General features: G+C 44.7%; 1 protein-coding gene across 1 annotated transcript in view; it reads right to left on the bottom strand.

Annotated features, from left to right (window-relative positions):
* The window catches only part of LOC122925737 (G2/mitotic-specific cyclin-B2-like), a 33,019-nt gene extending 12,287 nt beyond the window's left edge, over positions 1–20,732 (bottom strand). Inside the window, exons 1-5 of the mRNA XM_044277088.1 lie at positions 20,673–20,732; positions 19,633–19,797; positions 15,520–15,678; positions 15,171–15,407; positions 540–680 (exon numbers count right to left, since the gene is read on the bottom strand). Coding sequence (XP_044133023.1) covers positions 540–680; positions 15,171–15,407; positions 15,520–15,678; positions 19,633–19,797; positions 20,673–20,732 — 762 coding nt within the window. The remainder of the gene's footprint in view (positions 1–539; positions 681–15,170; positions 15,408–15,519; positions 15,679–19,632; positions 19,798–20,672) is intronic.
* Positions 20,733–22,110: the final 1,378 nt, after the last annotated feature.

Below are 22,110 nucleotides of genomic sequence, written 5' to 3'. Positions count from 1 at the left end.
CCTATAGTGTGTAAGCACATTAGCAACTACACAATATATATTATAATTTTTATTTTTGGAAGAGACTGAAAATCCAGTGATGAGTCATTTTTTTATTTGAGTTGTACTGTTCACAAGGGATTGGATATGGTGCATCATCAGAATTATATGAAGGACAAGGACATTTACTGGGCTAAGATATTTAGGATTAGCAGTACAGTAACATGGGTGCAAACAAGTGTAAGAAAGCCAACGCTTAAAAGGAGTTTTCTGGTAAAAAATAAGAATAATATTCTATCAAGTTCCCACAGAATGGCCCTGAAACAGAAGATTCATACCTACCTACTCCACGCCGCTCCTATCCTCCGCGATGCACCCGCTGTCTCAATCTTCCAGTTCCCACGCCGTTTACATCCAGTTAACTATTGGATTGGTCACATGCACCGTTCCAGCCAATGACTGCTTCCGCAGCAATGTACTGCTTGTAGCCACATCACTGCTGAAGTATGAATCTTCAGTTTCATGGCCATGCTGCGGGCACTTTAATACTTACTACTTACCCAAGTTCCCCAATTAAGGACTTTTTGTGTCAAGCACAGGGACGCTGCTGCTACAATGGAAGGCCTATAGTGAACCATCTCATAGTCCATCAAGGTAAGTTCCATAAGGTATTTTGCAAGAGTGTGGTGCTCTGCCTCTGCCTAGAAGAGGAACATTTACACATAGGATTTAGTGTATAAAGTGAACATAAAATAAGGTGCCTGTAAAGAATGTCAAACCGGTTTCTCAAGCTTCATTCCTACTAATAAATTGAATTCTGCATCATGAAAAGTGTGCAGTAAGGCTGAGGTTGCACAGTTCAATTACAGCAATACCAAACAGTTTTTGACTACTAAGGCCTCTTTCACACTTGCGTTGTCCGGATCCGGCGTGTACTCCACTTGCCGGAATTACACGCCGGATCTGGAAAAACGCAAGTGTACTGAAAGCATTTGAAGACGGATCCGTCTTCAAAATGCTTTCAGTGTTACTATGGCAGCCAGGATGCTATTAAAGTCCTGGTTGCCATAGTAGTAGTGGGGAGCGGGGGAGCACTATACTTACCATCCGTGCGGCTCCCGGGGCGCTCCAGAGTGACGTCAGAGCGCCCCATGCGCATGGATGACGTGCAATGCGATCACGTGATCCATGCGCTTGGGGCGCCCTGATGTCACTCTGGAGCGCCCCGGGAGCTGCACGGATGGTAAGTATACTGCTCCCCGCTACACTTTACCATGGCTGCCAGGACTTTAGCGTCCCAGCAGCCATGGTAACCATTGAGAAAAAGCTAAACGTCGCATCCGGCAATGCGCCGAAACGACGTTTAGCTTAAGGCCGGATCCGGATCAATGCCTTTCAAATGGGCATTAATTCCGGATCCGGCCTTGCGGCAAGTCTTCAGGATTTTTGGCCGGAGCAAAAAAGCGCAGCATGCTGCAGTATTTTCGCCGGCCAAAAAACATTCCGTTCCGGAACTGAAGACATCCTGAACGGATTTCACTCCATTCAGAATGCATTAGGATAAAACTGATCAGGATTCTTCCGGCATAGAGCCCCGACGACGGAACTCTATGCCAGAAGAAAAGAACGCAAGTGGGAAAGAGCCCTAAGTTTTGCTACTTTTGTACAAAAAAACTCTGCATTCCAAGACCAATAACCAATATTTTCCCTTTACAGAGAGCGGTGCGAGGGCTTGATTATTGACGGATGACTTGTTTTCATGGATATCATTTTTGAACACTTAAAGGGGTTGTCCAGGTTCAGAGCTGAACCTGGACAGCCCTCCATTTTCACCCCGGCAGCCCCCCTGACATGAGCATCGGAGCAGTTCATGCTCCGATGCTCTCCTTTGCCCTGCGCTAAATCGCGCAGGGCAAAGGCATTTTTCAGAGTTCCGGTGACGTACCGGGCTCTCTATGGGGCTGACAGGAACTCCGGTGACGTCACCGGCACTGATGGGCGGGATTTGTGCAACACGCCAGACCTGCAGGGTATGACGACGTGAGGTCACAGTTATGGGCAATCGAGGGTACTCACTATATTTGAAGAACCCTGGGCAGGCGCGTGGCAGTGAAGGAGAGGTAGACACAGTTCCTCTGGGGCACGCTCTGTAGATAGGGACCAGGCCTGATGGTAGTTGAGGTGCCCTGGATGTTACAGGTATTTTGTGTGCCTGGGGCAAGGTCCCTGTGGTATTCGTGACGCCAGTGCCTTTGGCCGGTGGCACACCGGTTAGTGGTTGGAAGGATAACGGTACACAAGTATGCAGTGAACCAAACGTAAACTTTACTGGACAATCCAACTTTGTACAGCAGGGAGTAGTACAGTCCTTAGATTATTACAGTTCCACAAAAGGGGCTTATTCACAAATATGGCAGGCAATAGACACGCAAGTTACACTGAGGGTAAACTCCACAAGCACTCAGCAGCAGGTTGTATTCTTACTCTGTTCTTTATAGAACTCCTACTCTGGCTTGATAATTCCCAAGGCCCGGATGCCTAAAAGGGTGGCTTATATCCTTGGTTACTTCCTTCCTCAGGTATTATATTGTTTGCAATGGTGTCTAAGTTCCTCTGCCTATCAGGGGCACATGGCTTACCCTGGGACGCCTCCTCCTATCAGGTGGATCACTGTCGGTTTCTCCCAGGAGGTTGAATCCTGCAACTGGGGTATCTCTTCAGAGCTAACTTAGGCTCTCTTGTTCTTCAGGCAGGCTGGAGTCTCTCAACAGCCTCCTGGACATCACTAGCAGCCAGGGCTATCCAGCTGCATGTCAAGAGCAGGCTTCTTAACCTGTGTCTTCTCAGACTCCTGACTCTGCACTCCCTCTCCCTGTCTGGGCCTGGACATTTATACTAGGGGCTCCCTATCTCCCTCTAGTGTCTGGGATGTCTAACTACACCCAGCTAGGCCTGCTGCTGCATTAGACAGGGGTACATTGTAGGGCTGCAACGATTAATTGATGTAATCGATTATATTCGATAACTGGATTCGTTGTCGACGAATCCAGTTATCGAATAATCGCCGATTCGTTGCTATTCGGGCGGGCGGGCGGTCGCTGCATCTTTATTTTACCTTTTTACAATGACGCTCCCGCTCCTGTAACAGCCAGGCAGAGCGGACGGCGGCGTAACGTCACTCACTCACGTGACACGCCTGCTCCGCCTCCTTCATTCATGAAGTGGGCGGAGCGGGCGCGTCACGTGATTGAGTGACGTTACGCCGCCGTCCGCTCTGCCTGGCTGTTACAGGAGCGGGAGCGTCATTGTAAAAAGGTAAAATAAAGATGCAAGCATCGGGGCCGGGGCTGTTAGGGGGTAGGGGGAAGGGGGGATCTGTCTATGGCACTGCTATGGGAAGGGGGGTCTGTGTATAGCACTGCTATGGGGAGGGGGGTCTGTGTATAGCACTGCTATGGGGAGGAGGGGGGGTCTGTGTATGGCACTGCTATGGGAAGGGGGATCTGTGCACTGTTATGCCCATAACAGTGCACATATCCCCCTCTCCATAACTACGCCGTCCACAGATCCCCCTCTCCAGAACTACGCCGTCCACAGATCCCCCTCTCCATAACTACGCCGTCCACAGATCCCCCATAAGTGTCGTCCACAGATCCCCCATAATAGTGTCGTCCACAGATCCCCCATAATAGTGTCGTCCACAGATCCCCCATAATAGTGTCGTCCACAGATCCCCCATAATAGTGTCGTCCACAGATCCCCCATAATAGTGTCGTCCACAGATCCCCCATAATAGTGTCGTCCACAGATCCCCCATAATAGTGTCGTCCACAGATCCCCCATAATAGTGTCGTCCACAGATCCCCCATAATAGTGTCGTCCACAGATCCCCCATAATAGTGTCGTCCACAGATCCCCCATAATAGTGTCGTCCACAGATCCCCCATAATAGTGTCGTCCACAATTTGTTTTAATATGGCCTTTGAACATAATTTTTCAAGTAAGATCATATAAACCTCTCTGTTTTGTAATTTTGTCGTTTTTCCCGATTAATCGTAGAAATTAATCGGCAACTAATCGATTATTCAAATAATCGTTAGCTGCAGCCCTAGTACATTGCATATAACACTACATCAAAACATACATTAAATGCAGAATTAAATATGACATTTCTGTTCCTTGTGAGTAAGAGTAATGCGCACACCAATTGACCCTTGTGTAGTGCCCACCCATACCTAGTGGGACACTACATTTGGCTCTGCCCTAGCCAGTAAAACGGCTAGGGCAGAGCTAAAGCCCGCCCCTCAGAGCCGGTGACGTCACCGAACACACTGCTGGGCGGAAGTTACCGCCCGGCAGTGTGTTATTAAAAACAAAAGAGCCTGTGCCCTGCGCGATCTAGCGCAGGGCACTGGAGCGCATCGGAGCATGAGATGCTCCGATGCTAGGCTCAGGGGGGCTGCCGGGGTGAAAATAAGGGTATGTCCGGGTTCAGCTCTGAACCCGGACAACCCCTTTAACTCTTTTTGGTAGCAGATAAGCAAAAATACAATTTTGGGGATTTTTTGGGTACGGTGTTCACTGTGCAGGATAAATTACGGATAGTTCGGGTCTTTACAGATGTGAAGATACCAAATATTTGGAGGAGATTTTTCTTTTTTTTCCATTGAAAAGCATTAGTTTAATGGAAAAAGGCACTTTAACTTGAATATTCAACACTGTTTAATTCTTGATTTTACCATCATCAGTCCCACAAAGGAACCTTTGATCACTCACATAGTATACTGTACTTATGTAGCACAGTGTATTATGCCGTCAGTAGAAACTGACAGGCAGTCTATTAAGTTGTGCCTCTGGCCTAGAGGGAAGACCTGAGGGCCTCCAAAGGACCCCCAACTGCCTTGTGAAGACATCAGGAGTGGACCCCACAATCTTATTTGCAGTGGTGCCGATGGGTGACAGAGTGAGCTTCCTCCATTAGGCCCACTGAGATGTCACGGTAGAGATTGGCTTCTCTGATCCAGGGCTTTAGAGCAGTAGCCAGTCTGTCATATGAGAGGCAAGTTCCTGTTCTTTGCTGTACAGGAGTCCCGTGCAGCACTTATACTAGCCAGCCATAAAAAGGGGGTGTCCTAGAATAAGGCCACTAAATGACTTTTTTATTTTTTTACAGAAGAGCATATCAGCGGTCATTAAGGGGTTAATATGTAGTATATGTACACAACTGCTGTGCACATGTAATAAAGCTGTATGCCAGTTAGTCCTTATGTGCATGACCATATCCATTTTGGAGTCTGAAAAGTTCAGGCCTGCAGAACATAGATGACATCATGACTTGTGAACCCATTGACTAAAATGCGGATCAGACACGGATACAAAAATGTGCCCGAGACCTTCTGGTGGTAAAATAAAAACAACAAATATTTGTGCAAAATACACAGTCTGCATGAAGAAAAAAATAAATTCATAAAAACAACAACTTTACAATTCAACCACCACAATTCCACCAGGTCTTTTTTATTTATTTATTTATTTTTTAAAGATGGGCAGGGTCTAGGGGAAAGTGGCAGGGCCTCCTCAGCCATACACTTACCATAATTTATGCCAGAACACAGGCATAAATTGCATCTGAAATATATGCCATGTATGGGCTGGCATAGGTTTCAGTTTGTGATGCACAGACAGCATACACAAATGCCATAAAATTAGCAGCCATGTGCCTTAATAAATTCACTGCATCTTACATCAACTGATTTCTTAGGCCTCTTTCATACGGGAGTCATATTTTTGGCCTGGATAAGCTGCTGGTGCATCGTGGGAAGACGCGCAATTTTCCCACTCGAGTGCAAAACATTGTAATGCATTTTGCACGCGCGTGAGAAAAATCAGCATGTTTGGTACCCAAACCCGAACTTCTTCACAGAAGTTCGGGTTTGGGTTAGGTGTTGTGTAGATTGTATTATTTTCCATTATAACATGGTTATAAAGGGAAAATAATAGCAATCTTAATACAGAATGCATAGTACAATAGGGCTGGAGGGGTTAGAAAATAAAAATAGAAATTATTTAACTCCTCTTGATCCACTTTTTCGCGCAGCCCGGCTTCTCTTCTGCCATCTGTGAGGAAAAGGACCTGTGGTGAAGTCACTACACTAATCAATCACATGATCCAGCACCAGGGTGATGGATCATGTGATGGACCACGTGAAGAGCGCAGTGACATCATCACAGGTTATTTTCCTACTGCACAGCAAAGATGAAGACAGAAGAGAAGCCGGGCTGAGCGAGCAAGTGGATTAAGGGGAGCTAAATTATTATAATTTTTTAACCCCTCCAGCCCTATTGTACTATGCATTCTTATTAACCATGTTATAAGGGAAAATAATAATGAACGGGTCCCCATCCAGATCGTCTCCTAGCAACCATGCGAGAAAATCTTACTGCATCCGCACTTGCTTGCGATTTTCACGCAGCCTCATTCACTTCTATGGGGCCTGCGTTGCGTGAAAAACACACAAAATAGAGCTTGCTGCGATTTTCAGGCAACACACAAGTGATGCGTGAAAAATCACCGCTCGTGTGCACAGCCCCATAGAAATGAATGGGTCTGGATTCAGTGCGGGTGCAATGCGTTCACCTCACGCATTGCACCAATGCGGAAGACTCGCTCATGTGAAAGGGGCCATATTGTGGACAAGAATAGACATGGTTACTGTTATTACTGTGATATTTTTTAAGGGTTAATTAATACTGAGAGACTGTTAGAGCTTTGATTGAGAAGCTGGTAATTTTCCACAGCTGCCATAGGGTTTATAGAAGACCATGTTTTGGAGGGAAAAACCCAGACATGTTTACTGCCAAAAAGCAGACAGCCTGACCTTTTAAATGTCTGGTTTTAGCTATGTCATGTCTGGAAACTTGTTTTTAAAAGGAAAACCTGCTGTGTCATTGCCATTGAGTATCATTGAAGCTTTAATGCAAGTCTATACCAGACGGGAGCTGAAACAATGTGTTTGTGCTGCGTTTCTCCACTCCACCCCTCCCACTAGAAGGTTCTAGTCTAGCAAAAACTGTATATAAGGAGAGCAGTCAGAGTCCCTAGTGTGCTGCAGTTAGGGAACAGTGCTTGGAAGAGGAGACTGCAAGACTACTGAGTGACCAGAAGAAGATGCTGAGACGGGAATATGCTGCCACAGACCAATGTTCACCAACCTTGGACCAGGGTACCAGCCTTCTGAAGAGAAAGAGTTTGAAGCTGAGGAAAGGCTCTTCGTCTGCCAGGGAGGAGATTGGAGAAGCCAGCCGAATGCCTCGCCTGTATTGTTTTGTACCTGAGTTCCTCCAGTAAAGAAGCACCCTGGTTTACTGCAGACCCCGACTCTCTGGACTTATTTCTCATTGGGGTGCACCACGCCTTACCATCCCTTCCGGAGAGCAGCAACATGTGGTGACTCCTTGACAGTGTCCGGGGGACTCAGTGTAGCATTGGGGCCACCCCAAACCCGGCCACTGCATGTACTCTAAGATAGTCACCCAACAGCAAGTTGCAGACAAGTCGTACAAATCTCTTCATAGTCCAAAAGACCAAGCAGGTTTACGGAGAACATGATTTCAGCTACGGCTACACAGCAACATGTCGAACGAAAGCAAGTCTCAAAGTCATGGGGCACATATTGCAATGTAACTGTAGCCTAAGTCATGTTTGAGAAAGTAGCCCATAAGCATGATTAAATTTTGTTTTAATCATGGAGAACATTTACTAATCTAAACGTGTCAATATTACTGTTCAATTTGTGCTGAAAAAAACTGGGATATATACCCTGCACCAGATTTATTAATGGCTTAAAAAGCACCACACTGTGCTAAAATGTAAGTAAAAGTAAGCAAAAAAGGTGAAAAAGTTAGACACCATGAACCACTGTGATTAAGTTTAAACAGCTTAGAACTTGGGGGGGGGGGGGGTGTCATTTGTCAAACAAATACATGTCTGGCACATATTGCCGCTCACACCAGATCTAAAAAAGTGGGGATTGCGTGGGCGGATAAGGGGGGGGGGGGGACAACCGTTAGGCCCACCTCATTTACTTTCTACGGCTGTTTTAGGCATAGAAATTGTGCTGACTGACCCCTTTTTTGTCTTTCTTTGCAGTTTGCACTGGAGGGAGGTGTGGCTGACACCTCAGTCGTACACTCCTGACCACCTTGTCTGCCCTACAGGCTGATTTTAGTGTGAGTATATAGTCAGGTCTGCTCCCCCTCACTCACTGAAGCCATTTGGCACCAGGAGTGAGATAGTTTGTGGACTCTCACTGCAGTCTTTGGTGGCCATTTGGTGCCAGGGGTGTTGTGGAGTGGGCCGGCATGTATGTTGGTACCTGCACTCATTGGATACAGTGGAGGCCATTTTGGCACCCAAAATTACAGTTATTGAAGCAGACTCAGCATGCATGTGGAACCCAGGGGTGTCGTTAGGTCAAAACATTCGGGGCTTGAGCCCCGGATGTTTTGACCAGTGCCCCGAATGTATTGCTGGCAGTGCACTGGCAGGGCCGGCCAGCGCTTTGACTCTCCTGCGCTACACCGGCCCTGCCGCTCATGTCCTAATCCGCCTGCCCTGTGCCTGCAGAGTGCAGACTTAACTTGAAAAATCATCCCCAGATTCTGCAGCCGGCCGCTCATCTCGGTGATTCCTACTGCAGCTCCGCCTCCAGTAACAGCAGGCAGCGCGGGGCGGCGCTTGCTCACTGACGTCAGGCGTCTGCTCCTCCCACTAGGCGGCGCAGGCGTGTGACATCAGCGAGTGAGCAACGCCCGCACTGCCTGGAGGCTGGAGCTGAATAAAACTAGAGAGAGACTCTCTGACTGGGTAAGACTAGGTCACTATCACTATGAGCAAATTAAGTTAAAGTTACTAGGATTACAGTTTAAAATAATGTACAGTTGTACACTCCTGTGAGTGGAGGGGAGGGGGATCTGTGGTGGATGGCACTGTTATGGGGAGGGCTGGGGGATCTGTGGATGGCACTGTTATGGGGAGGGGGATCTGTGGATGGCACTGTTATGGGGAGGGGGGAATCTGTGGATGGCACTGTTATGGGGAGGGGGGATCTGTGGATGGCACTGTTATGGGGAGGGGGGATCTGTGGATGGCACTGTTATGGGGAGGGGGGATCTGTGGATGGCACTGTTATGGGGAGGGGGGGGATCTGTGGATGGCACTGTTATGGGGAGGGGGGGGGATCTGTGGATGGCACTGTTATGGGGAGGGGGGGGATCTGTGGATGGCACTGTTATGGGGAGGGGGGGGGATCTGTGGATGGCACTGTTATGGGGAGGGGGGGATCTGTGGATGGCACTGTTATGGGGAGGGGGGGATCTGTGGATGGCACTGTTATGGGGAGGGGGGGGATCTGTGGATGGCACTGTTATGGGGAGGGGGGGGATCTGTGGATGGCACTGTTATGGGGAGGGGGGATCTGTGGATGGCACTGTTATGGGGAGGGGGGATCTGTGGATGGCACTGTTATGGGGAGGGGGATCTGTGGATGGCACTGTTATGGGGAGGGGGATCTGTGTATGGCACTGTTATGGGGAGGGGGATCTGTGGATGGCACTGTTATGGGGAGGGGGATCTGTGGATGGCACTGTTATAGGGAGGGGGATCTGTGGATGGCACTGTTATGGGGAGGGGGGGGGATCTGTGGATGGCACTGTTATGGGGAGGGGGGGGGATCTGTGGATGGCACTGTTATGGGGAGGGGGGGGGGATCTGTGGATGGCACTTATGGGGAGGGGGGGGGATCTGTGGATGGCACTTATGGGGAGGGGGGGGGATCTGTGGATGGCATTTATGGGGAGGGGGGGATCTGTGGATGGCACTTATGGGGAGGGGGGGGAATCTGTGGATGGCACTTATGGGGAGGGGGGGGAATCTGTGGATGGCACTTATGGGGAGGGGGGGGAATCTGTGGATGGCACTTATGGGGAGGGGGGGGAATCTGTGGATGGCACTTTTATGGGGAGGGGGGGGAATCTGTGGATGGCACTTTTATGGGGAGGGGGGGGATCTGTGGATGGCACTGTTATGGGGAGGGGGGGGATCTGTGGATGGCACTGTTATGGGGAGGGGGGGGGATCTGTGGATGGCACTGTTATGGGGAGGGGGGGGGGATCTGTGGATGGCACTGTTATGGGGAGGGGGGGGGATCTGTGGATGGCACTGTTATGGGGAGGGGGGGGATCTGTGGATGGCACTGTTATGGGGAGGGGGGGGGATCTGTGGAGGGCACTGTTATGGGGAGGGGGGGGATATCTGTGGATGGCACTGTTATGGGGAGGGGGATCTGTGGGGTTGCCCAGACGGCTAGGCCCTTCACTGTAGTTATTAACCCCATTCAGCAGTTCCCCATTCACTGAAGGGGGGGGGGGGGGGACTACTGAAAGGGGTTATTTTGACCACTGTGAAGGCCCCTCACCCTTTTGGTGGCGATGAGGGAGTGGCTTCATGGGATGGGGTGTGGCTTCATGGGATGGGGGCGTGGCTTCACATGGGCTCGTGCCCCGGATGTCTTCAGACCCTAGCAACGCCCTGGGTGGAAGCTACACTCGCCAAAGTGTATGGTAGCCGTCATGGCACTTAACAGGTAGAATTTTGTGTTAGCAACCCGTCTAATAGAGATTGCCTTGACGTGCGGCAGACGGGCTCAAATAATTTTGTACAAAACGATTTGCCAAGTATCTCTCACTTATAGTGTAGCACTTGTAATTATTATGCAATTTTGTACTCTATATTGCAGTGAGTTGTCGCATTGCATGTTTTGTCTTAACGTTGTTCCCTGCCATAGCAATGTGCTCCTGCGGTTTGGTATGTGCTGACTGACCCCCTTTTTTGTCTTTCTAGGCATAGAAATTGGTCTAAATGTAAGACAGCTAGGAAGGTTTCTTACATTTCAAGTTGGTGGAGGAAGATCCGCTAAAGCAGGCATCCTCAAACTGCAGCCCTCCAGCTGTTGCAAAACTACAACTCCCAGCATGCCAGAACAGCCTACAGCAGGGCATTGTGGGAGTTGTAGTTTTACAACAGCTGGAGGGCCACAATTTGAGGATGCCTGCGCTAAAGTTATGAGGCCTGTACCGCTGTTTGATCCACCACCAGTTATAGGGGTTATTAAGACCGGTGTCTAAAATGCCGTTCTTAATAAATGTGCCCCTAGATGTGCCAAATTTAAGACAATATTAACCCTTTTATACACCAGATATAACTGTTCATCACAGGTTTGCAAGGAGTTTATGAAGCAGCCTCGCAAACTATGGTGGTGGGTACTGGATGTGTGTGCTTCCAGTTGCCGTATTGCAAACCGCATTTGCGGATCTGCAATACACGGGTGCCGGTCTGTGGGCATTCCGCATCATGGATGCGGACCCACTCAATTGAATGGGTCCGCAAATCCGGTGATGTGGAATGGATGCACGGAACGTAACCCTACAGAAGCACTACGGAGTGCTTCTGTGGGGGTTTTGTCCCGTACTTCCATTCCGCAAAAAGATAGAACATGTCCTATATTTGTGGAATGGCCGGATCGCGGACCCATTAAAGTGAATGGGTCCGCGATCCACTGCGGCTGCCCCACAGACTGTTCGTGCATTGCCGCCCGCATTTTGCGGGCCGCAGCACGACCACGGGATGCACACGTTCGTGTGCAGGGGGCCTTACACGGCTGACACCTGCCTCCTGTGGCCAGGATCAATAAATAGCAACTACAGCATCTGATCTGAGAGACTAAAATCGAGAAAGGGGGCGTCCTATGTACTCAGATATACTGCTTATGGAGGAAGGAACAAAAAAATAAATAAATTTGAGAATGTATGAGGTCATTTATCAAAACTGGTGTAAAGTAGAACTTGCTTAACCACTTCCACACTGGGTCATTTACCCCCTTCCTGACGTGTCACTTTATGTGGTAATAACTTTGGAATGCTTTTACTTATCCAAGCCATTCAGAGATTGTACTTCATGTTAATGGTAAATTTGAGTCAATGGGCTAAATTTATCATTAGCTCAAGTTACAATAATAGAGTGAAAAAGTAGCAGATTTTTGCGCAATCGCTAAAATTGCGCACAATTTTGCGACTTTTTTCTGCTCTGCACTATGCTCGCCAGTTTTCTGAAAGTCGGCGTGTTTTCTTATGTAATAGAATCTCTAGACAGATTTACTATTGGGACTATTTAAAAAGTCGCAAAAAAAAAAACAAAAAACGCAATTTTTACTCCAGTGAGGACCATGCTCATCTTATGAGACTTTAATAGAACATGCGACTTTTTCGTAAAGACGTGCAACTTTTTTAAAGCTGCTCACTGACAAACTGCTACCGTAAAACCACATTTATTACAGTCTTAAAGGGCCGATCATAAATCTGACTTCGCTAAAACGGACTTTAGCCATATCTGAAAGTGGAGTGAGCTGTCAGAGTAATGATAAATCTGGCCCAATATGTTTTACCTTTAAATATAAAAAAAATAATTCTAAAGTTAACGAAAATGTGGAAAAATTCAGTTTTCTAAATTTGACTCTGCTTTTAAGACAGATAGTGATGCCTCATAAAATAATTATTAATCAACATTCCCCATATATCTACTTTATGTTGGCATCATTTTAGTTATGCAATTTTATTTTTTTAGGACGCTAGAAGGTTTAGAATTTTAGAAGCAATTTTTGAAACTTTAAGGACCAGTTCAGTTGTGAAGTCACTTTGTGGGGCTTACATGATAGAACCAACCCATAAATGACCCCATTTTAGAAACGACACCCCTGAAACTATTCAAAAGTTGTTGTTGTTGATCCTTTAGGTATTCCACAGGAATTAAAGCAAAATAGGGGTGAAATTTCAAAATGTCACTTTGCAGATTTTCAATTTTAATCAATTTTTTCCTGGAACACATCAAGGGTTAACAAAACAAATCTCAATATTTAGTACATTGATTCTGCAGTTTGCAGAAACACCCCATATGTGGTCATATACTGCTGTTTGGGCACACGACAGGGCACAGAAGGCAAGGAGCGCCATACGGTTTTTGGAAGGCATATTTTGCTGGAATGGTCTTTGGCACCATGTTGCATTTGAAGAGGCCCTGAGGTAACCCCACAGTGAAAAGCCCCCAAAAATTGCCACATTTTGTAAACTACACCACCCAACAAATTTTTAAGGGGTGTAGCAAGCACTTCATTCAAGAAATGAAAAAAAAAAAAAAGTTATTTAAAACAAGAATATGGTGCTTTAGGCCCAAGCTCTCTTTTCACCAAAGATAACAGGAGAATTACCCCCACCCCAATTTGCTACTCACTTTCTCCTGAATACAGTAACACCCCAATTATGGTCGGAAACTGTTATTTGGGAATACACCAGGGCTCAGAGGGGAAGGAGTGGTATCTGGATTTTCTAACATGGAGATTTCGGTCATAGGTTTTTTATTTTTCTGTTGAATGAGCTGCATGAGGGCTTATTTTGTGTGGGACAAGCTGTCATTTTTATTGGCACCGTTTGGCTTTCTGGTTGCTTTTTATCTAATTTTTGGAAGGTGAAGTCACAAAAAAAGCAGTATGGTGTTATTTTTCTATTTTTATTTTACACCATTCACTTGATGGGGTAGATCGTGTAATATTTTTATAGATATGGTCATTACGGACGCAACGATACCAAATATGTCTATTTTTTTTATATTTTTACATTTTTCAAAATAAAAAAACATTTTTTAGAAAAAAAATAAATCATGTTTGTGTTGTCATTTTCTTAGAGCCATATTTTTTTCATTTTTCTGGCTACAGGTCTTCGTTGAGGGCTTGTTTTTTGTGGCATGAGGTGACGTTTTTATTGCTGCCATTTTGGGGTACATAAGACTTTTTGATTAATTGATATAATGTTTTTTGTGAGGGGACTTAAAAAATAAAATAAAAATTGCCATGATTTTTATTAGTTTTTTTTACACCTTTCACTTGATGGGGTAGATCATGTGATATTTTTGTAGAGCAGTTTTTACGGATGTGGCGATACCAAATGTCTATTTTTTATTTATTTATTATTATCTTACACAATAATGGCATTTTTAAAAAAGAAATAAAAATAATCATGATTTTGTCTTGCAATTTTCAAGGGAGCCATATTTTTATTTTATTTTTTTCTGGCTATGGGCTGCATTTTTTTGCAGGACGTTTTTCTTGCTACCTTTTTGGGGTACATACGACTTTTTGATTGATTAACATTATGTTTTTTGGGAGATGAACTCACAAAAAACTAAATAAAATAAAAAAAACTGTTTTGGTGCAATGTTTATTTATTTATACGGCGTTTACCTGATGGGGTAGATCATATGATATTATAGAGCTGGTCGTTGCGGGCGTGGTGATACCAAATATGTCTTTTTTATTTTTATTTATTAACATTTTTAAAATAACAGATTTGGGGTGAAACTTAAATTTATTATTATTTTTTTCTAAACTTTTTTTTTATTTTACACTTTGTGTCCCCTATAAGGCCATACAAGACCTCTGGGGGAGATTTATTTATTTTTTCTTTTTGCCATTGATTTCGCCTGTAACTGGGGCTGACATAATACAGCGCTATACAGCCTCAGTGCAGGGCTGATTGAGGTCTGTGGAAGACCCGACAGCTCCTGCACTCACCTGGCCCCGAAGATCATAATCACCGGGCGGGGACAGGAAGCGGTAGATCGCTTTCTCTTGTATACACTCACGTCTCATTGAGCGCTATGTATACAGAGATCTAAAAAGGCAGGGACACCCAGGAACGGTCCCTGCCTTCTCTCTGGGGTGCCCTGCTGTCACTAACAGCGGGCCCCCGCTCTGCAGATTCACAATTAGCTTGCAGCTGCCATCTCTGAAAGGACGTTCTATAACGTCCATTCAGAAATAAACCCGACCACCCAGGATGTTTATAGTCATGGGGCTGTCAGGAAGCGGTTAATTGCCCATAGCAACCAATCAGAGTCCACCTTTCATTTTCCAAAGGAGCTGTCAAAAATGAAAAGGTGGAATCTGATTGGTTGCTATGGGCAACTAAGTCAGTTCTACTTTACACCAATTTGATAATTGACCCTAGTAATTTCCAAAATTGTCTCGGACCCGATATGGTTACATTTTAAAAGTTTAGAACAAACAGTCATATAGGAAACATACATGGCAACACCTTGAGGCTCTTCGAAGAAAGTGAAGTGGTAATGGTCTTCCCAGGTCAAAACTCAACTTATCAAGTATCGTTCTCTCCATTTCTCGAATCTCAGCTTTGGAATAGGTTTTATCGGTTATATACACAAAGTCTGCAATCTCTGGATAATACATTTCTTCATATTTTGATGCCAGAAAGAGTGATGAAACTCCCACCAGTTGGAGCCTATTCCGTTGGACAGGATAAACCTAGAGGTAGTTGCAAACAGTAGGAATTTGTAGGTTGGACAGAAATACATATAGATAAATACATTTTCTTACACCTATTACAACCAACAGGACAGTATATTAATAGTCCTACTTGTAGGAAGCGGTCCATAATTGCAACAGCCATGTAGAGTGTCTCTTGGAGTAGTTGGAATTTGGAGTGAACTTGCATTAACCAGTCTATAAGGATGGCTCTCATACGATCAGTCACTTGCATTCCTTCCAGAAAATTTGGACGAACAGACTGCTGGACCTTAATTAAAAAAATAAATACATTTTGTTCTGTGAATAGTTACAAAAAAATTGAAACAAAATCATATACTATAGTTCATGCTGCTAATGTGTTCATATTACATCGTGATCTATCCATAAGCCACGATTTTGGCCTATTAGGGTATGTTCACAGAGGAAGTAAAGTGACTGGCAAATAAAATTGTTCCAGGTTTGCATCAGAGTTCATCTGCCTGTATTGCACATTTTGTTGCAGACTTGGTGCAGATTTCACCCTATATTTAGAAAATCTACAACATAAATTGACATGTTGCAAATTTATATAATCCACATTGCAGGTCCATTTCCATATAGATTTTTTTTATGCAGTATGTGGATGAGAGTTGCTGATACTAATAGGAATGAAGAGATGAATCCAGCATCTAAGTTAAACAACGTTGTAGGTTCCTTTATTCAAAATAGCACAGATCCACAGTGACAGCATCACCTCAGTGTTCCAAATAATCATCTACGCGTTTCGAACAAACGTGTTCTTAATCATGACTGACCAGAAATTCCCAAATGGCAGTACTTGTAGAGGCAAGTCACAACCACTCCGCCCATCTCCAGGTGGTGATTGAAGGTAGTAAATTGTGGCAAATCCCAATCAAAAAAAGCCAAAGGGAAAGTCTAAGCCAAACATTGGTGTATGTAAAAATGTGTATAAAACCAATTTGTGCACTTAAAAATACATAGTATTCAGGCTCTTGAGTCTAAATCAGAAAATAACAATACACAAAAACCAACTTCCCCCAAACAAAAACGGAAAGAATATGTTCCTGAAAAACCGCATGGTCTGAACAGTGATTTCCAATGTTAAAAACAAAGCAAAAAAGGTATGTAATAAAGAAACCTACAACATTGTTTAACTTCAGTGCTGGATTCATCTCTTCATTCCTGCAAGTCTACGGTCTTAACAAGGTTACCGTGCACCAGGGAAGTCAATCTAAGGGATAGAGGCAGCAGGTGAGCTGGATACCGTCCACATTGCTGACACTAATACTCTGCAGATTTTCTACCTGTAGTATCTGGATGGAAAATCTCAATTGTGTGCGCATGTATGGAGAGCTCAGAAGTGTAACATCCCGGAGTTATGTTACCAAACTCTTCTTCCCTGCTACCATATGTTAAGTGTAATTATACTGTCAGTGTCATTTTATGTATTTCTAGGCCCGTTTTATACTTTTGCTGTAATCTCCATGTACACCAGCAGGTGGCAGCAATGTGTTCAGCAGGACCATAGCCAGTTTAGTATTGCTAGACTGGAATAGTTAATTCCAGTTTTAGCCCCCCTCCTCTGAGCAGAAGTGGGCTGGTCCCATGTCCTGTCTCATGGGGAGGAGAAGAAAGTTCTAGTTCAGTGTACCAGCCACCCCGGCTAGGGGAAGGTTGTGTTAGTAGGAGCTCTCAGAAAATAGGGATCCCAAATCAGGACCCTGTCTCGGTTGAGACCAGAGAACCTTCCCAGCCTGAGCCATCAGCCTCAGCTGGTTGACAAGAAAAGCAGCCACCTCCAGCCTCCAGGAAGAAGCATCCCCTGTGAGTACATATCCAGAGTCATGGGGAAGCCCAAATTCCTCCTCAGCTAGTCAGGCCCATTACAAGCAGAAGATAGACAGAGCAGAAGATAAATACCTGCCAGATTCTCCAGGCACATAGTATAGGAGCAGAAGAGATATTGATCCCTGCCATACATTGCCAATACCTGCTGGGACCTAAAAGACTATTGCTGTAACTCGTGTGGATTAATGCTGCTATTAAGTAAAGACAAGTTGGATTATATCCCCAGTCTGGATCTAATTTACTGCTACCAAAGTTCCTCAAATACTCCTACTAACAACACTCATTTTATTGCAACTGAGCCAGGATCCAGGGGTCCAGACGTACCCAGGTAGGAGACACCGTTGACACTACCATATCTACTACACAGAGACATTATCCCCACTCTGGCATTCCTCACCTGGTACGTGAGATTATTACATCTTAAAAGGGCCCTGCAACAGTACCTGCGTACATTGCAATTGGCGTCACGAACAACTCGGACTTCTACACATCTATCCTGACCCACCGAATATTTGGCCACCGTACCACGGTCTGGCTCTATTGCAGAAGCAGAGGACTCTAGGCTCCAGTGTGCATCTTAAAGAGATTTTCCCTGAATTATTTACTATTTACTTATGGTCCCTAGTGTGGATCACCTAATGAAAGATTCATGCTCCTCCAACTTCCATTCCACAGCTTGTTTACTTCCAGCTGGGTATGGACATAATCATGTGCACCACTGAAGTCAATGATTGTGTCCCCAAGCAGCATATCACTGCTGGGTCGCTTGCTGCTTGGGGACAGGTCACAGCTGAAGCCATTCATCAGCTGCAGTAGCGCACATGACCATGTCCATACCCAGCGGGAAGTAAAAGGGAGACATTTGTGTGCACACAGTAAATCTATGCATGGCCTGCTCTGCCAGAGTCTTAAGCCATGGTTTGTCAAATGCCCCTCCATCAGTAGCCATATTATGGACTGGAGCAGCATGCTGATGGTTTAAACAAGATTGTAAACAGGATACAATGCTTTAACCCTTCGAATACCGGAGGTTTTTGCGGTTTCATTTTTCTTTCTTGAGCCATAACTTTTTTTTATTTTTCTGTTCACATAGCTGTAGGAGGGCTTGTAATTTGCAGGACAAGTTGTACTTTATAATGCTAACATTTAATATGGCATACAATGTAGTGGGAAGCAGGGGAAAAAAAAATATAATAATTTATGGTTTTTGTTCCTATGGCATTCCATTTGCAGCAAAACTGACCTGTACCCTTCATTCTCTTGGTCAGTACAATTACAATAATACCATATATGTGTATTTTTTTTTCTTTATGTATAAATAGTGTAAAAAGAAAATAAAATTTTGAAATTCGTTCACACTTAGTTCGTTGGTGAATTGCGTTATGTATTCCATTGCCACAGACCAGAACACAATTCTAGGATTGAATGCATGACGGTTATTCATTCCGTCATAATAGAAGTCTATGGGATGTAAAACGGATCTGTTCCGTTATGCAGGGAAGGATTTAAACTTTTATATTCTTTAGATATTTTTTAAACAGTTTTTATTTATTTATTTTGAAGCTTGTATTTAAGCCTACAAAATCCAAATTTTTTTATTTATTTTTTTATTCTGAACAATCATGGATTTTATTACATCTAATAATTGTTCAGAATTGCTCATTTCTTATGTTGGCCTGCATAAGAATTGCAGCTTCAATGCTCTAGGTCAGGCATCCTCAAACGGCGGCCCTCCAGCTGTTGCAAAACTACAACTCCCAGCATGCCCGAACAGCCTACAGGTATCAGCCCACAGCAGGGTATTGTGGGAGTTGTAGTTTTACAACAGCTGGAGGGCCGCAGTTTGAGGATGCCTGCTCTAGATCTTTTCAGCGCATTGAAAACTATTAATGGCATTCTCATTAGCCGCAGAGGATGCCGTTAAGAAGCCCGGAAAGCACGAGTTTTCAGGTTTTCACCCTTTAGATGCCGTGATTTCACTTAATCACGGCATCTAAAAGGCTTTAATGACAGCGATCGGCATTATTGCCGGACGCGGTCATTAGCAGCGGGTCTCTGCTGTTTGAAACTCTGGACATTAATAGTTACTACATCCAGTGTAAGCCATAATTCACACGTTAGTGTTTGATCCGTGATTTCCATCGGTGATTGTGAGCCAAAACCAGGAGTGGAGGCTTTACAGAGAAAAAGGTATAATGGAAAGATATGCACCTGTTTATGTAGACCCACACCTGGTTTTGGCTCACAATCACTAATGGAAATCACTGACCGTGTGAATGAGGCATAGAGCAGAAAAAATTTAAGGCAGAGGGGATGCTGATGCAGCTACGGCTTGTCTCAATTGGCTCTGAGCACATGATTTCACATTACATACCTCTAACTCCTTTAGGTAGGCATAGATGTCTTTTACATAGTCGCTGCACATCTGTGGATTGTAAGAGTCTTCAGCATCAATATCTTCCACATTATTAAGTATCTCAGAAAATGCTTGGCAGAGGTCATCTTCATCCTTCATGGTTATATCTGAGTTTATTGGGACCTGTAAGAGAATGTTAGGCACATTTGTATTATAGAAAAGAAAATCAGCACAAATATATGAAGGGGCCAACAGTGTAGTATAAATATTCATGTTGGAATAGCTACTGGCATTTGTCCACGTAAATACAAAACTCATCCATTCTAGTTTCTCTCCATTAGCCGAGAGCGGACCGTGGAAACCCGGCCGGGATTCCTCCTGACAGCATGAGCGCACGACGTCATTGCTTGCTATGACGCCGTGCGCTTCATGCAGCCGCTGCTGTACAGTAATACACTATACTAGTGTATTACTGTACAGCAGTGGCTGCATGAAGTGCACGGCGTCATAGCAACCAATGACGCCGTGCGCTCATGCTGTCAGGAGGAATCCCGGCCAGGTTTCCATGGTTATTTCTTCATCCCCTTTACCAACTACCCCCTTTGCTCTGTTTCAGACGACAGCGCCTAGAGTCCAGCGTATCCAGGTAGGAGCTCTGTGACACGTGCAACACCATTGAGGGACATTTAGGCCACCCTACACCACTCTGGCATTCCTACACTGGGTACCACCATATCACTAAAAGGGGGCCCTGTGCTCTTGTTGCTTCAATGCAACTGGCATCACGACAAAGACATTAAGAAAGGACGCCTTGCCGCTGTCTCGATGCTGCACATATCTTATACTCTACTTACTATAGCCTTACCATGTTGAGAAACGTGGATTTCTGTATTTAGAAAGCCAGTATATATTACTGGTTTATTCACATTCACAATATAGAATTATAAAGACTCCAGTAATATTAACTTTAATAATGAGTTAATAAATAAAAGTAACTAGAGAAAAAAAAAAAAAAAAAAAAAAAGTACCTGAAGCCTTGTCTCAGCTGTCCACGTTACTTTATCTACCACTTTTCTTTCAGGGGTTTCTTGCTTCATGGTTTTAACAGGTTTGGACATCTTACAGTTCTACATTGGAAAAAAGAAAATATTTCCTGTGACCTACAGTACTGCGCTGTATGTACAAATGTCTGCGCTCACTTACACTTATAAAAACACACACAGAAGTCTGCTGGAGCATCCAATAGTCTGAATGCAGAAGAAGACGACTGAGCACCTTATGCATTTAAAGGGCTTCTGTCACCCCACTAAAGTGATTTTTTTTTTTTTGGGCTAGTGAAATTAGTTATATTGCGATATATGACAATATAATTGTGTTACTTACTTTGATCCAGCAGTTTCTGCAAAAAACAAAGTTTTAATATATGTAAATTCGGTCTCTACCAGCAAGTAGGGCGGCTACTTGCTGGTAGCTGCTGCAGAAATCCGCCCCCTTCGCCGTGTTGATTGACAGGGCCAGCCGGGATCTCCTCCTCCGGCCAGCCCTGTCGGCATTTCAAAAATCGCGCGCCTGTGTTGATTCGGCGCAGGCGCTCTGAGATGAGGAGGATCGTCTCCTCAGCACTGCCTCAGTGCGCCTGCGCCGATGACGTCTTCTATTTTGGTGATGTCAACGGATTTCTGCAGCAGCTACCAGCAAGTAGCCGCCCTACTTGCTGGTAGAGACCGAATTTACATATATTAAAACTTTGTTTTTTGCAGAAACTGCTGGATCAAAGTAAGTAACACAATTATATTGTCATATATCGCAATATAACTAATTTCACTAGCCCAAAAAAAAAAAAAATCACTTTAGTGGGGTGACAGAAGCCCTTTAAGGTCCTGGCAGAACAGTTGTGTGGCTGCAGAATGTACGCTGCTGTGTACAAAGTCTGTTATCCGCTCACTGAACTGTCAGATCCTGCACACAAAATTTATTAACTAAAATCTGATTGTTTAGTAAACAAATAACAGATATTTGCACACTTGCCAAGATTTGAAAAACCATATTTTGTTGTGGAAATGCTCCCTACCTGGACAGGAACTACCACCCTTGGGCAGGTTTTGCCTAAACCCACCTCTTGGTCCAGGTCCAGGGATTGTCCAAAGAAAAACTTATGGCATGTATGGTTAAATAGTTGGTAAAGGTCCATCAAGTCCAACCTATAGTTCTACAATACAATGGTAATCTAGAAGAAGGCAATAATAAAAAATATGTATGAGGCATGTGCCAATTGCCCCATATTAAGAGAAAAAGACCTTCTCGACTACAAAGGGACAATTAGAATAAAATCACTGGATTAACATCCCATCTCCAAAAATGTAGTACCCATGACCTGCGGTATTTTACATCCAAGAAAGGCATCCACACCATTCTTGAACATGTTCAGTGAATCAGCAATCACAACATCCTGCGGCAAAAAGATCCATTGTCTCACTGATCTTTGCATATGGCCAC

This window comes from Bufo gargarizans, chromosome 2, assembly GCF_014858855.1.
Source record: "Bufo gargarizans isolate SCDJY-AF-19 chromosome 2, ASM1485885v1, whole genome shotgun sequence".
NCBI classification, from domain to species: domain Eukaryota; kingdom Metazoa; phylum Chordata; class Amphibia; order Anura; family Bufonidae; genus Bufo; species Bufo gargarizans.
This window is presented reverse-complemented; position numbering and strand designations above follow the sequence as displayed.